At 39.0% G+C, this 15,071-nt stretch overlaps 1 protein-coding gene across 1 annotated transcript; it reads left to right on the top strand.

Moving 5' to 3' along the window:
• Positions 1-242: 242 nt before the first annotated feature.
• Positions 243-15,071, top strand: pepd (peptidase D). Its single transcript, XM_023429712.2, has 15 exons — positions 243-343; positions 2,599-2,782; positions 3,309-3,436; positions 4,237-4,300; positions 6,954-7,001; positions 7,474-7,535; positions 7,921-7,965; positions 8,935-9,010; positions 9,914-9,960; positions 11,286-11,354; positions 12,082-12,159; positions 12,510-12,658; positions 13,037-13,221; positions 13,639-13,830; positions 14,529-15,071. Exons 1-15 carry the CDS (start codon positions 327-329, stop codon positions 14,670-14,672), a joined length of 1,488 nt encoding a protein of 495 aa, XP_023285480.1. The 5' UTR covers positions 243-326; the 3' UTR covers positions 14,673-15,071.

The following is a 15,071-nucleotide window of genomic DNA, read 5'->3' as shown; positions in this document are numbered from 1 at the left end:
ATGATGTGACATTTAGTGTTTTCAGAAGAACCCAATGAGCCTGAATTGTTTTGACAATCTTTCCTCTTTGTAGCTTCTCATTATTCTTGTGCAGTGGTATTTGCTGACTGCAGTACTTTGTACACGACTGACAAAGTTGGAAAAAAACAACCCCAGGACATCCTCTCAATCTGTTTTCAATACAACTTCATGGTTGAAGCTAATATCTCGGAAACCCTCGAACGCAGCACGATGCCGCGTCAGCTGATCTTCCGCCATCAGCGCCACAGACCTACAAAACTCACGTGAGTCCTGTCACCACGTGACAGTCTGGACCTGAATTCAACATGGCTGTAGCACCACAGTGAGTTGACTCTTCTGTTTCCCGACTGGAAAAGAACACGTATATTTATTTTAAGTCAGATAATTTATAGAGTCTTATTAGCTTTAGCAGTAGCATATATACGTCACTTCGCTAAGCTCGCGATAATAATAAAGCAGTTGTCAGGCAGATATACCGTTACTACACTGTAATCAATACCAGGATATTTACTTTTTTATTTCAGTTTCTCTTAGAAGTAGTGAACTTCTCTTTCGTAAAGTAAAAACGGGACGTTCAGTGAAAAGTTTGACCTGCTCAGACGTTTAGTTTAGTTTAGTTTACCTTCAGTTTTTTTTAATAAAAAAGGTGTAATAAGACCTGAAGCTGCTTTCAGAGGCACATTAATTTCTACCGTAAATAGACATCTCCTTATGTGATATTTAAAGCGACTGTAAGTAGTGAGGATATTAGCTTGACCAGTGGTCCCCAACCTTTTTGTTTTGGGGTCCCTTAAAGGGGGAAATGTCCACTTATTGTGGACAGTTGAACCAAAGGCTGATTTATTTAGTCTCTGAGATTGTTTAATTTGAATTGATGCCTGAAGAAGTGAATGTATCCAATATTTCACAAGGAAAGCAATAATTTAGAGACACAGTATCGTATAACTGAGTTGATTATCACTCTTAGCTCGTTTAATGACACTTCGATCATAGTTTAGTAAAGTAAGTACCCACCTCCACCTCAGGTTGAAATAAATATTAAAGACAGCCTCCATCTATCTGGATTGTAAGTGTTAGTGAAACTATTAAAAACTTTGTTTCAGCATAAAAACAGATCAGTGTCATATCTATTTACCATATACCCTGTCATTGGACATCTGCCTTTCATCACAGTGAAAGCTGATAATTTTTCATGGTGAATGTGCCAACTCTGAATCACTGAGCTAAACTACAAACTTTCATACACAAATAATAACGACTGATATTTTATGTCTCACACTGATAATAATGTCAAGCAGTATCCACTGCTGAAATAATTCAAAGCCAACAGTACAATTATGGGTTTTGTTTTCTCAAGGCAACATGTAATAATTTTGTATTGGTGACAACATGAAGTGTGGTACATCAAACAGTGACTATGCTGCAATCATGAAATAATTATCTAGCGATCTCATTGGAAAAAAGTTTTATCTTCTTGTGCTCACGATACAACCCAGTCTGTGTGATCATTAGATAAAACTGCATAAGAGAAACTGCTTTGATAATCAGAAAAATGTCAGCAGTCAGCAGCCATAAAGAAATGTCTGCCAGAGATCTTCTCACAGATTGCGGTGATTGCAGCACACAACAGGCACACGTTATGATATTATGTAATCCAGTGCAACACCAGAGACCAAAAATTAACTTAATAAATAACTAACCTCACTGACACAGTGGGGATTGGGATTACAGTTCAGTTCATGTTAGTGTCTACCTCCAACGTTTACCACCTCACTGTGGCTGATCTGTCCTCTCACTTACACCTGTAAACTCAGTGAATGATACAGAAATCCTTGAGCCATAAAATACTGTGAGGTTATGGATTAACCTTTGGTACCTTTCAGACTGAATCAGATGTGTTGTGTTTGTTATCTTATCACTAAGGGCACAGCCAGAGACCAAGACCTCTCAGTTACAATACAGTTCGATCTCTCTGTATCTATGTCTTAACTCAGTCTGAAGGCTGTGGTTCACCCACCTCTTCAGGCTCAGATCTTCTGACCAAATCCTGAGGATTCCCACCAGATAGAGAGAATATACTGTAATGGGTATCTTCTCCCTGCTCAGTGGATACATGGTTTTCCTGAATTTGCTCACAGAATTTGCTTTGAAAGCTTTAATTATACATTTTCACTGCAGCCTACATCATTTTTTAAGAAGGGGATTTTTGTCAAAACATCAAATTATCATATAAGTAAAACTGAATTAATAGTATCAGAAAACAGTTGTGTTTGGCCTAATATTGTAGGAAATCTTTATTCTAATTATGAATGGGTTAAGGACATGTGAATCAACAGTGTACCGCCACCACATCTCCAGCTTCAAAGCCTCCCACTATAGCTTCTATATATTTTTTTGTCATTTATCACGATTGGTTTTGTATGTACGTTACTACACGAATGAACTAGGAAGTCAGAAAATAGTTGAATGATAGTGAGACAGTGTGGATCAGATTTATGTTGTGTTAGGCTTGTGCACCAGAGCCAATCTCTCAAACCACTCGGTGCCACCCAAACCTCTGTCTCCCTGTCCTTTCAGACCTGTCTACTGGCTGGGTAATGACACCCTGAGGGTGTCTGCTGCCCTTTTTGCCGAGAACCGCCAGCGCCTGTGCAGAGGGCTGAAAGCCAAAGATGGAGTGGTGCCAAAGTCAGTGGTGGTGCTGCAGGGAGGGGAACAGAAACAGAGGTACTGCACGGACACAGACCTCCTTTTCAGGCAGGTAGGTTGTCTTTACTTGACTCTGGGATTGCTGAAAAAACTATGGCTGAGGTGGGGTAAAGGTTAATTAATCCATCCATCAATGACTCATGTTGGTCTTGCCTCCCAAGCCATCAGTAAGTTAATGTCAGTGGACCCATCCTCTTTCAGTTGATGGTTTCTTCATCCCTAAAAACCTTCAGAGGGTATTCCATCAAGGTGCCACAAAAACCTCACCTCACTTCTCTTAAAGTCAGGTCCAGTTCTTTTTCTCTGATTGTGTTATTTCCTCACTCCAGCCCACTTACAGAGACCTCACTTGTGTCTTTGATCTCAAGTTTTTTCGACACTTCTTCCAAAACTTGTGACTATAATTGGTTTTATACAAAGATCAGTGGACACATTGAAAGTTTTGTTCTGTTTTTCAGCTCCAACTGGTCTGATAAGGGGCAGCATCTAATTTTTCTCATGTAATAATCTGACCAGAATATGCTGACGGAATATAGTTTCCTTCACTAATGTTCTGGCTGATTGTCTCAATTCTGTAGGAGTCTTTCTTCCACTGGGCTTTTGGAGTGACTGAGCCTGACTGTTATGGAGCCATTGATGTGGACTCTGGGAAATCCATCCTTTTTGTTCCCAAACTGCCTGAAAGCTATGCCACTTGGATGGGAGAGTGAGTCACACTAATCCTCAAAGAGCTGTGGACCTGGCCAACAATCATGACCGGCTGGTCCACTTGAAGAACTTGAAGAAAGGGTTGACAAAGTCTTTTGTTTCACAGTCGGATCACGTTTGTATTAAATTAGTTAATTATCAATGCGGCCAAAACCTATTTAAACATTTTCATCATCACCCAAAACACCTCAGTGATAAGTTTGACTACACTGATACAAAAGTCTGCTATGGTATTTCCAGCACACAAGCTACACAGAGTAAATTGCTCATAAAAGTGGTATTTCATATATTTATTTATTTCCTGTTTTGGAAATTATTAATCCTCTTTCGAAATGCAAAATCCATTTAAATTCCACTTAAAATGACATTAAATTGCAGATGAATAAGAATAATTTACACATTTGGCTGCTTTCTTTGCAAACTTGACAACTTGCTGATTGCTACACTCAGCTAATTTGTGAGCACAGATTGTAGATAAAAGGAAATGGTGCATGCAGTGCTCCAGACTCCTTAGAGTTTGTGTGTGTGTAACTTAATCAGTGAGACCACTGGACATGATGATGATGTGGAAACAACCTGCAGATTCTTGACCATATCACATGTTTGCTCTTCCCTGATCTATAAACCGCAAAGCACTTTTAGTCATCTGATGTGTATATATTAAAAAAAAACTTGATCAGCACTTTAATGTACTGAGTTCTCCATTAGTTTAGTTTAGTTTTGTTCTGATCTGTTTCTGTCTTTTACTGTGTTTATTGTGCTTTTCCTTACCACTTGTGTATTTGTGTCTGTTGACAGGATCTTTCCCAGAGAGCACTTCAAAGTGAAGTACGCTGTCGATGAGGTGAAATACACCTGTGATGTAAGTCAGTCTGCTGGTGTTGGTTTTTTATAGCCTGTGTGTGTGTATGTGTGTGGGTGGGTGTGAGTGTGAGCGAGAGAGAGAGAGAGAGAGAGAGAGAGAGGGAGAGAGGGAGAGAGGGAGAGAGAGAGAGAGAGAGAGAGAGAGGGAGAGAGGGAGAGGGAGAGAGGGAGAGAGGGAGAGAGAGGGAGAGAGAGAGAGTGACCTTTTCCCTGTGCATGTGTGTCAGTAACTGAACCTTGATGTTAAGTCACCCAGCTATGAAGTTACAGGAAAGGACATCAGTGCCTCCATAGACTGTTTTAAAGGTGAAAGTCATCATTCTCTTTTTTGAACCTCCTGGCAAAAAAATAGAAAAAATATCGGAGGCACCAGAGTAACCAGATACACTTTTGTACAGAGCACGGACCTGCGTCGTTTATCTGCTCAACCAAACTAAACAGTTTATTCAAAGGAATTAAAATAGAAATAAATATGCATGGAAATGTTTTAACATACTCTCTGCAGCCTGTGTGTCTGTGTTTTGCATGTGATTAGATTTTTTGGGGGCATGTGCTGGAAGAGGATATAAAAGCTCTGGGGGAAAGTCATGACATCAATGGATGTTGTGTGAGAAAGCGTGGACAGTAGCTGTGATCACACAAAGCTTGTGGAGCATCATACTGATAGTTAAATTTGTTGCAACAATTCAGCAGTGTGCACACCTCTGTCAGAGTTCAACCACCAAAACTCTCTGGGGAGTTTCATTTTGAATTTTATTATAAATGTGCTACCTTGCAGCTCCATCCTCTTCTTTTTAACCATCTAGTCTAAAAATACATACCCCTGTTCAGACTGTCTGTAATTGCATATTTTGAGACTTTGGGAAAACAGTCTAGTGTATAGCAAATGTTGACAGCAGATTCCCAGGGGAGCTATATTGGAGGTTTGACAGCTCAAGAGCTATGTTGCAAATGTGCATGTTGACAAATCAAAATAATATATTCAGACAATAATATAACATTTTTTCACTGGCCAACAAATCACTTAGAAGTTTGCATTTGAAAGTATCACATATATATCTATATTTACACTGTAACCCTGTGATGATTCACCCTGCTGATATTTCAGGTATTTTTACACCTGCCTGAGGTGTTAGATTTCCTAATTAGTCACATGTTGAGAGTCTCACCAATCTGCAGTATAATATTAGAAAACATTAAATCGTATAATAACTGTCTCTGCATTGTTTAGCTAATGTGTGTCATCTAGTCAGACACACAAAACCAGCATTGAGCATTCAATATGTCTATATATATATATATATATGTATATATATGTATATATATATATATATATATATATATATATATGTGTGTGTGTGTGATGAATATTTTAGCACTTTTCTATTTTTCATACACGCAGACCTAGAATAACTTATAATAATAATATTAATAATATAATAACTTTATTTATATAGCACTTCTCTGAACAAAAGTACAAAGTGCTTCACAGAAAAATAAAAGCAGATAAAATAGAAGTCAAAAGAGCCAAAACAGCATAAATAAAAACATATCAAAGATTATGCAAAAGGATCTGACATTAGGTGAAAAGAGGCAATAGAATATGTAAGAACAATAATTAGGAGATCATAGAGGATGACGTTAGCCCACACACACCACTATCCTGCTTAACATGTAAAGTTCACCTATAAATTGTTGAATGCAGTTTGTGGAGAAAAATAATGGTTAAAGTATCTGGCAGTCGTTTACCGTCATGATGTATTGCTAGCAGAGTTTTTATATCAATATTTTTGTATCTGTGACAATATCTTTGGAAAATTCAAAGTATGTGCAGTGAGTCACACTTGCCTTCAAACTTATCTTCTGCAGCTGCAAGTGAGCTCTTTAATTTAAAAGTGTTCACATTGATTTCTGTTATCGTTGATTTTGTAAGTTTTGTTGTACTTCAGAAAAATCCTCATTACTCTGCAAACTTCAAAGTTCTGGCTTTACTTGGCTGACAAGTGTGTTTTACTCAGCTACTGCAAACATGAGCAAATCTTAAGTGTAAGAGGATTCAAAATAAAATAAATTTAAGACTCAACTCACTCATCTTTTCATATTTTCAATCAAATATGATGAAGTGATTGACGCAAATTTTTTTAAATGTTTTACAGTTATTGTCACAGCTAATCATTGACCTGTTGAATCACTATTTAACTGACCGATATCTTCATGACTGTAATAAATGAGCGGTCATCTTAATATCTAATCATTTCAATCATGAGAAGTATTTCCAATGTCTAAACATTAGGCTGCAATTTAGATTTTAGATCATGGGATGTTTTTCCTGCTTTGCACAGACAATACAGTGAATGCTTTAGGAATCCAGTTTTAATAATAAGGACAATACTCCAATATCACCATAGTGTTTGAGTCAAGGATCTGTTATGTGACATTTAGGATGTCGGCAGAGGAGTAATAATGTCGCCTGAGCTTTGTCATTCAGTGCGCTGCTGAGTACAGAGTGGCCATGAAGCCACAATGGCTCCCGTCAGAGTGACCTTTATTCTGCAGCCTGAGAGTAGAAGAAGAAAACCGGTGCTTGTTGTTTGTGCTGCTCTGTTGTTGTGTCTCAGTCTTCTAATTACTCCCTGTCTGCTTCCCTGCAGATTGTTGATGTCCTGTCCAACCTGAAACCAGCAGTGCTCCTCACACTGGTATGCATCACTTATTTCACTTATTCCTACCTGATTACAGCTGCTGATATATGAATTAACTTAATAGCAGATGACGGCTCACACGTGTGGTGTGGGAGTATTTTCCAGAACCAGTTTTAGGGACGGTGGTCTGTAAAAGCTCCAGTCAGACCCGTCTCACCCTATGTTAGATGCCAGCTCACTTATCAAATCAAAAATAAAAGCATTGAATCCCTTCAATTTTTTTGTGTGTAAGATGTTAAATAGTGGCAACAAATATCTGACAACCTGAATCTTTAGCTGGAGTAAACCTGATTATTATATCATATACTGCTAAAGATGCAGTGTGAGAATTCATTTAAACCCCTTTTACTAATTCTACAGTTGTCAAAAAATTAATTATTGGTCCATCATCAGCAGGAATATAAACCAGCTTAATTTACTGTATTGACATCTGAATGCACTTGGCGGTGATGTTTGTCTTTCCACGCAGCGAGGACAGAACACAGACAGTGGGAGCATCTGCCGTGAAGCCTCCTTTGAAGGAATTAGTCGGTGCGTTTAATTGGCATCAATTTGCATTAACATAATTATACTTTGTTTGTGGAGGCTATCGAGTTTTTTTCTTTTATAACCAAGGATACAACACACTCGTGTGCATACTGATTGTTACTTATTAACCAGATTCTGAATGTAATTATTTAAGCAAAGAATTTTGCTTTTGCTTGTTAGTTGTCAATTAATGGTAATGTTACTGCTGTCCTTAGCACTGGTCTTTGTTCTTTTTTTCATCTACGTATATCACACAGTTTTATCTGCTCTACACTCTGACCCTGACTGCTTTGAAAAATAAGTCTCATACTTATCTCAAAGGTCATATAACCACTGCATTTATATTTATTATGCTGCTGCTGCTTCTTGTTATTTCTTTTTAAATCAGGTTCCAAGTAAACAACACTCTTCTACACCCAGTCATTGTGGAATGGTAAGTAATTACAATTAGTTTTAAAATATCACTGACAAAGTCAACCCAACATATGAATGAAGACCGTAGTCTCCCTCTCCCATAATTTCCTAACAGTTTTTTCAGTCAGATTCTTTTAATACACAAACTCTGCAATTACAGATGCCCAGTCAGTTAATTGTGTGTGTACAATCAGAAACATGGGCTTGTCTTTGAGATGTTTTCTTTTTTCTACCCTCTAAGAGTCAGAAGCCAGTGCACACGGATGTAATGGACTTCGTGCTTGCCTGGTTGTCCTTGGCATTAGTGTGCACCCTCCAGATGAATTGACATTTTCTGAAATAAGGAGGAATGTTTTGCAGGCACACCTCCTTGGGAGAAAAATTGATAGATTGATTTAACTTTCATTAGTGTTGCTATTGGTTACCACTGCCTTGTGTTATTTGCTTGGTTCTGTTATCGTACAAAATCCTTAATACTCTCCAGTATGTATTTCAGTCCGAGCCATTTAAGGTGCAGCTACTTCTTCCCTTATCCAAATAAATAAGCAGGCAAATACACCTTCACTTGTAATAAGGTCTTAAAGCTTACATTTAAATCAAAGACTGTGTTACATTTTATGATTTGTTTGAACCACTTTCATCAGTTCTGTGTCAGTAGATTATGAGACCATTTCCATCTAGAATTTCAGCAAATGACAGGTGCCTTTTTACATGCAACATTCCTGGGAATGATGGAGGAAACATTTGTTCTTTACATCAGCTACTCCATTAGCTGCATATATAAGCATATTATATGCATATTTAAGAAATGAATTTCCAAAAGTGTCTCCATTTCAACCATCACAATACAAACACAGCATTGCTTTAGCTTCATGTGTGAGTTGTATGAATTCTGTATGCTGTTAATGGGACCGTCCTCATACTGTGCATCGATAAACTGGCAGTGTAACGATCGACCTCTCTCACTTCTTGTTGTTTGTGTCTGCAGCCGTCTGATTAAGACCGATATGGAGCTGGAGGTTCTGCGCTACACCAACAGGATTTCCAGTGAAGCGCACAAAATGGTGAGATCCTCCTTTGTCAGACAGCAGACAGGATATTTTAAATGATCTTACAATTTATTAAAAATAAATAAATAAATAAAAAGGAATAGAAAGAAACGCAAAGTTAGGAGCTTGAAATGAAACACCCAAAGTATCAAAGTGTATCAAGCAGCTTATTGAGGTTAAATCTCATGCAAAGGATTCAAAGATGTCAGGATCCTAAGGCTATAAACTGTTTAAATGCTATTGATTTTAACTTCATGCAGTAGCTTAGAGGCAAGCAATTAACAGAGATAGCCTTTGACCCATAAGCTGTCACACTGACGCGTTATTTTACTTGTGGACAGGATTGAATTTGATTACCACAAATAACCTTCAGGGATCGAGGAGCAGTTAACCTCACGAAAACCAGTCCTCTGAATTCACTGTTTGATCACTTAGTTTTCAGAGGTATGTTTTTACCCATGTGTCCCCAAAGCCACCAATTGGTAAAAACAGAAAATGGTCTCCCAAAACAGCAAGTGCTTGCGGGCACTCTCACTGACTTTTGATCTCTTACTTTGCATAAATGCAGCAGACCATGCTTGAGGCAATAATCCACAATTCATAGTGTTATGTTAAAAGTCGAGACGACATGAGAAGTTAATGCTAAAGCATTAAATAAACAAAGGAGAGAGAAAACGGAAAAGCTCATTAGGTAATGCAGTTGCTCAGTAGAAAAGTGTTCAACTACTTAGATTGCTGTTTTACACACTATGAGTGAACAGCAAATAATTAATTAAACTACATTGCTAAGTGTTATATGTTGCATCAGAAAGGGAAGATGAGGTGTCGATGGACATCAAGATCAATTTCAAAAGAGTCAGTAACAGGTTTGCCCATTAGTTTTTCCTAACCACATGTAATCACTCTTTTTCACCATAGATCATGAAGCATGTGAAACCTGGACAGAAAGAATATGAAATGGAGAGGTAAGTGGCGCATTTGGTCAGCTGATGTTTGGTGACAAGACACAGAGACAGAGTGTCTGTCTGCTCTTTTATATCTATGATTATAGCTGCAGTATATGTGGGTATTGAAGCAGTCCTGATTTTATTTGACGTTACTTTCAGACTTTATGCCCTGCTGGTTCAACAAACATAGAATAACTATTGTTTATAGGTACAGAGGAGTATATATGCTGGGGTTTCCTGCTTGTTGGGAGTGTGCTACATTATGGCACCTGCTTCATTGGGCCTGTAATGACACTGGTAGATCTGGTACTGCCAGTTGTCCATGGGGCTTTACTATATGCCTTAAATGTATTAAAAATAATAACAAGTTCATGAAGTACAGAGTGAAATACGAGGCAAACAGATTATCACAGGCCCAAAAAATTATAATCAAATGGAAGATAAATCTAGATTAAGAAGTTTTGGCCACGTTGGACACTGTCACAGTGAAACAATAGTGACATTTTCTGATTCACCAAAAACGCAAATTTCACACACACCTTTTCTATATTTCTATCAGCACCATTACTTAGTATTTCCATTTCAGAACTGCACTGAACCGAAGACAGTCTCATAGAAATGGATTCAGACAGCCAGGGTTTCATACATCAAATAACCTTAGGAACCAATCATGTCAACTTGCGGGGACGGGGACGAAACCTGACGAAGCCTTGTCAGTACAGAGAGCGAGAGTTTGAATTAGCACAACAAATAACACTGTGTCAGCCACTGTGAGTTACAACCTAACAAACAACATAAACAAATAAAAGATGCTAACTGCTATGCTTACCATTCTGATGCATTAGTTAGTCGCTCCACCCCTCTTGATACGCACTGCTCTTTCACTGGTCACCAAAACCTTGTCAGTACAGAGAGCGAGAGTTCGCATTGGCAGCGGCCGCTGACAGTCTGCTGATTTAGTGCAGAATAAACTCCTCACTTCTCAACAACCTCAACCTGAACAGGTTCAATCATGTGACTGAATTTCTCTGATGTTAAAACCATGTTAAACAAAACATTAATCAGAGCAGAATATGTTTTATTTGGAGAGGAACTTTAAGGGAAACACAAAAAGAGTTATTTGGACAGTAATTTTGTATATATTAAAAGAACTAGGAAATATCCCCACACAGCACTGTGATGCTGTCAACATCCATAGAAGTATTTGATCCGCTCGAGCGTGTGATGATTAAAGAATGAGTACTGAATGAATTCTTAAAAAGCACGCAGTCATGAAGCAGGCAGCAAGTCCGTTTGCTGATCTCTGCTCTGCAGAAATTTATTATTTTTCCTTTTTTTCCCAGCCTGTTCCAGCACTACTGCTACACTAAAGGAGGGATGCGCCACACCTCGTACACCTGTATCTGTGGAACGTAAGGCTTAATTCTTTACGTGTTTTATTTCTGACTTAGTTTCTTACTGTAATTGCTTTCTAAATGTCTTACTTAATTGATTAATTACACACTGATTATAATAAGAATGTTGTCATCGATTGAAAAAATGTGGCTTCAAGGTTAGAAGTCACCAAATTTTTAGATCAGACACCTTCAAACGCTGTCTTCACTGAAAAGAAAACATTAGAGAGACTTATTAGAAACAATATAATGCAGAACATCCTTAAAGCCTCTGTGGCTCTCCAGCACCCACAGGATTCAAACACAAATCAGAGTTCTGGAAGCAGAGGAAGTGGCACTCTGTAACCCTGCTGTTGTCAGCCAAAATAAACTATGTTCGCTAAAACAGTACATCACCTTCCTGTTGTAGGGTTGTTGCCAGCTAGCAGCATCACTATGGATGAAGAATTTTGAGGCGTTGCTGTTAATCATGCTCTGGCCTTTTGTACTAAAGGCCATGTGTAATGAGCACCTCCAGGAGGATTAGTTGTCAAGGATGCATGTTATTTTCCTGTTCAAATTAAAATGAAGGAGGATGCTGTTCTGAAATACTATTCACACAACTATTCAGTTCAAATTGTTGTAATAGTAGCTTTATACAAGACACATTCAATGCAGTTATCACCTTATAATGCAGTTGTTCTTCATATGTCGTGATACCTGTCGTGATGTGTTTTTAATTTACGCATTGTGTGTATAACACCAGGGGCCATAATTCATCCGTCCTCCACTACGGCCATGCTGGGGCTCCCAATGACAAGTTAATTGTGGATGGAGACATGTGGTGAGTATCTTCCAATAGTTTTGAACTTTTAGCAGTTTTTAGATGCAAGCACCTCGTGGTACTGTCATGTAACACACTCACAAACTCTACCGGTCCTCCTGAATCACAAGCTGTTGTGTTATTGTCCAATTCTCTACATGCCAAACTCCACAGCCTCTGTGAAATGCTCTCAGGTGAAGTGTCTCCTAAAGGCATTGTTACTGTTCTGCTAAAGTTGTGATCTTCGGTGTTGTCGCTTTCTGCGTACGTTTGTTACACTGTAAACAACTCAAGAAAACTTTGGTCACGAACCCAAAGAAACTTTGGAAATACATTTGATTGAATCCGTGCTGATGTTTTGTCCCCTGCAGTCTGTTTGACATGGGTGGAGAGTACTACTGCTATTCATCAGACATCACCTGCTCCTTCCCAGCCAATGGCAAGTTCACCCCTGACCAGAGGGCCATCTACGAGGCCGTCCTCAAGTCCTCCCGAGCTGTCATGGCTGCCATCAAACCAGGTTAATATCTTGGTGTCAGTTTAACTAATTGAGGACACACTGACATACAAAAAAGTAACGTGAAGTAAAGTACTCATATGAACTACCAGCACAGGATTAACTGCTAATTGTTTTGTTGCATTTTATGGTTGTTTTTTTTTTTTTTTTTTTTTTTTTTTGATGTTGTAAAGTACGAGTCACAGTAAAGACAACAGTAATGACATTTGACTTGAGAGGCAATGAACAGGTTAAATTCCAAGGTTTTCAGTTAAACATGTTTTTTCCTTTTTTTTTTTTTTTTTACTATTGCTGGGGTCTTGGAAATAATACTTCTTTCTTTTCCAGACCTATATATTTGAGGAACATTTGGGCTCATTAACAAAGCTGTTTGTGTTGAAGGTGTGAAGTGGACTGACATGCACCGCCTGGCTGACCGGGTTCACCTGGACGAGCTGGTGAAGATCGGCATCCTGAATGGCAGGGTGGAGGACATGATGAAGGCCCATATGGGCTCCGTCTTCATGCCCCACGGCCTGGGACACCTGCTGGGCATCGACGTGCACGATGTGGGAGGCTACCCTGAGGTGAGAGCAGAGGAATTCAACTCTGGGGTTGCTCGCATCACAACCACCCAGTAGACAGAAGAAGAAGAACGAACACTTCCAGTTCCTCCAGTATTGATGTGTCATCAATAATAGAGAGGCTCTCGGTTCAGAAGTGAGAGTGGAACAAAAAGAGGCCAAGCTGCAGGAACAAGTTCAGGATGAGGGCAGGAGAGAGAGGATGGTCACATGTTGTCAGATGGTGTCAGGTTTTGTGCAGTTATGCAGTTCAGACAACTACAATACAGATTCTGTGGAGAACATTTGGCACAAATGTTCAGTGGAGAACATTTGCTGCTTGGACCCCTAATAATAAAAATACGAGCTTGAAATATTTTACTGGTGAAATACTTTTTCTAATTGTGTAGCTTGGGTTTAACAAACTGTATTACTCCTCAGGGGGTGGAGCGCATCAATGAGCCTGGACTGAGGAGTCTTCGGATGGGCCGCCTGGTGCAGGAGAAGATGGTCCTCACCGTGGAGCCTGGCATATACTTCATCAACCATCTGCTGGACCAGGCCCTGGCCGACTCCACCCAGAGCTGCTTCATCAACAACCAAGTGCTGGCTCGCTTCCGTGGCTTCGGAGGGGTAAGTCTGTCGCTGCCGACTTACTTGGCTGTGTCACCAGATTGATGGTCAAGTTTTCCTAAGGACTGATTCAGTTCAGGGTCACGATGACCTCACGTTTTTGTGAATGTGATACATCATGAACGCCTAAAGGGAATTTCATTACATCTGGCACAGACATTCACTTTGACTCAAAGATGAACTGATTAGAATTTGATGGTCAAAGGTCAAAGGTCAAGGTCACTGTGACCTCACAAAACTCAAATTCATACGTTAATTATGACACAATTTAACTCAAATGTCTAATAGGATAAAATTATGACATTTTATATCCAGTTGATCAAAGGTCAACTTCACGTGACATCAAAATGTTCTGCAATAACTGTAACTGTAACTTTGGAAGGGTAGATTGTTACCATATTTCCCGTAACTTAGCTGGTTGGCAGAGGCAACCACCATGAGGTGGTTATTGTAGTTTTACCCATCTATAACTGTCTACACTCCGCTGCTTTAGACATGGATTTGTAGGTGTAAAAGTTGCACCCTGCAGGATCTGGGGAAAGTCTTGGAATCATCATGGACATTTTAAGCTGTATTTTGAACATGGTGAAATTAGAGAATTCAAATCCTAAAGAGAAGTGGACAGATTTTTCAGTGACTGATCCCTCATCTCCCACTCTAATATGTTTAACTGACTACTGTTTCACTAATGTGTGCAGGTTCGCATTGAGGATGACATAGCGGTGACAGCGAATGGTATAGAGCTGCTGACCTGCGTCCCTCGCACCGTGGAGGAGATTGAGGCTTTCATGGCTGACTCTGGAAAAACCTTCAGCCCCGTCGTCAGCAGTGAAAAATTCTGAAAGACATCTCGTAAAGTCTGATCTGTAAGCTGGAATATCATCAATCACCACATATAAACAACAAAGAATATTCAGTAAAACTCAAATTATTACTCTCACTCTTATCTCACTTACATAACAGAGACACAATCAAACGAATTAACAAATGGCTAAGCAAAACAAGCAAAAACATGTCATACAGTGTCTTCATGAAGGTTTTATAATGGTTTGAAAATTGTGTGTTAGCAACAGTCACTTTAAGGGGATGACCTCGACCTTGGTACAGTAACAGTTCATTTCTGTGACTCCTTGGAAAAGACATTTACTTTTTAAAAATAATTCTTATTCTTATATGTTGCTTTTTGTAAACATTGATTCATAAAAACCCTGTGAAATTGAATTAAACATTTTAATTTGCAA

The sequence above is a fragment of the Seriola lalandi genome, unplaced genomic scaffold, assembly GCF_002814215.2.
Source record: "Seriola lalandi dorsalis isolate HSWRI2012SDOR001 ecotype SW California unplaced genomic scaffold, Sedor1 jcf7180002054898, whole genome shotgun sequence".
Lineage (NCBI taxonomy): Eukaryota > Metazoa > Chordata > Actinopteri > Carangiformes > Carangidae > Seriola > Seriola lalandi.
This window is presented reverse-complemented; position numbering and strand designations above follow the sequence as displayed.

Excerpts from the sequence above, each read along its gene's own strand:
- pepd (XM_023429712.2), top strand. Across the intron at positions 4,301-6,953 it reads AGGTGAAATACACCTGTGAT|ATTGTTGATGTCCTGTCCAA; the intron begins GTAAGTCAGTCT and ends GCTTCCCTGCAG. Across the intron at positions 13,831-14,528 it reads GCTTCCGTGGCTTCGGAGGG|GTTCGCATTGAGGATGACAT; the intron begins GTAAGTCTGTCG and ends TAATGTGTGCAG.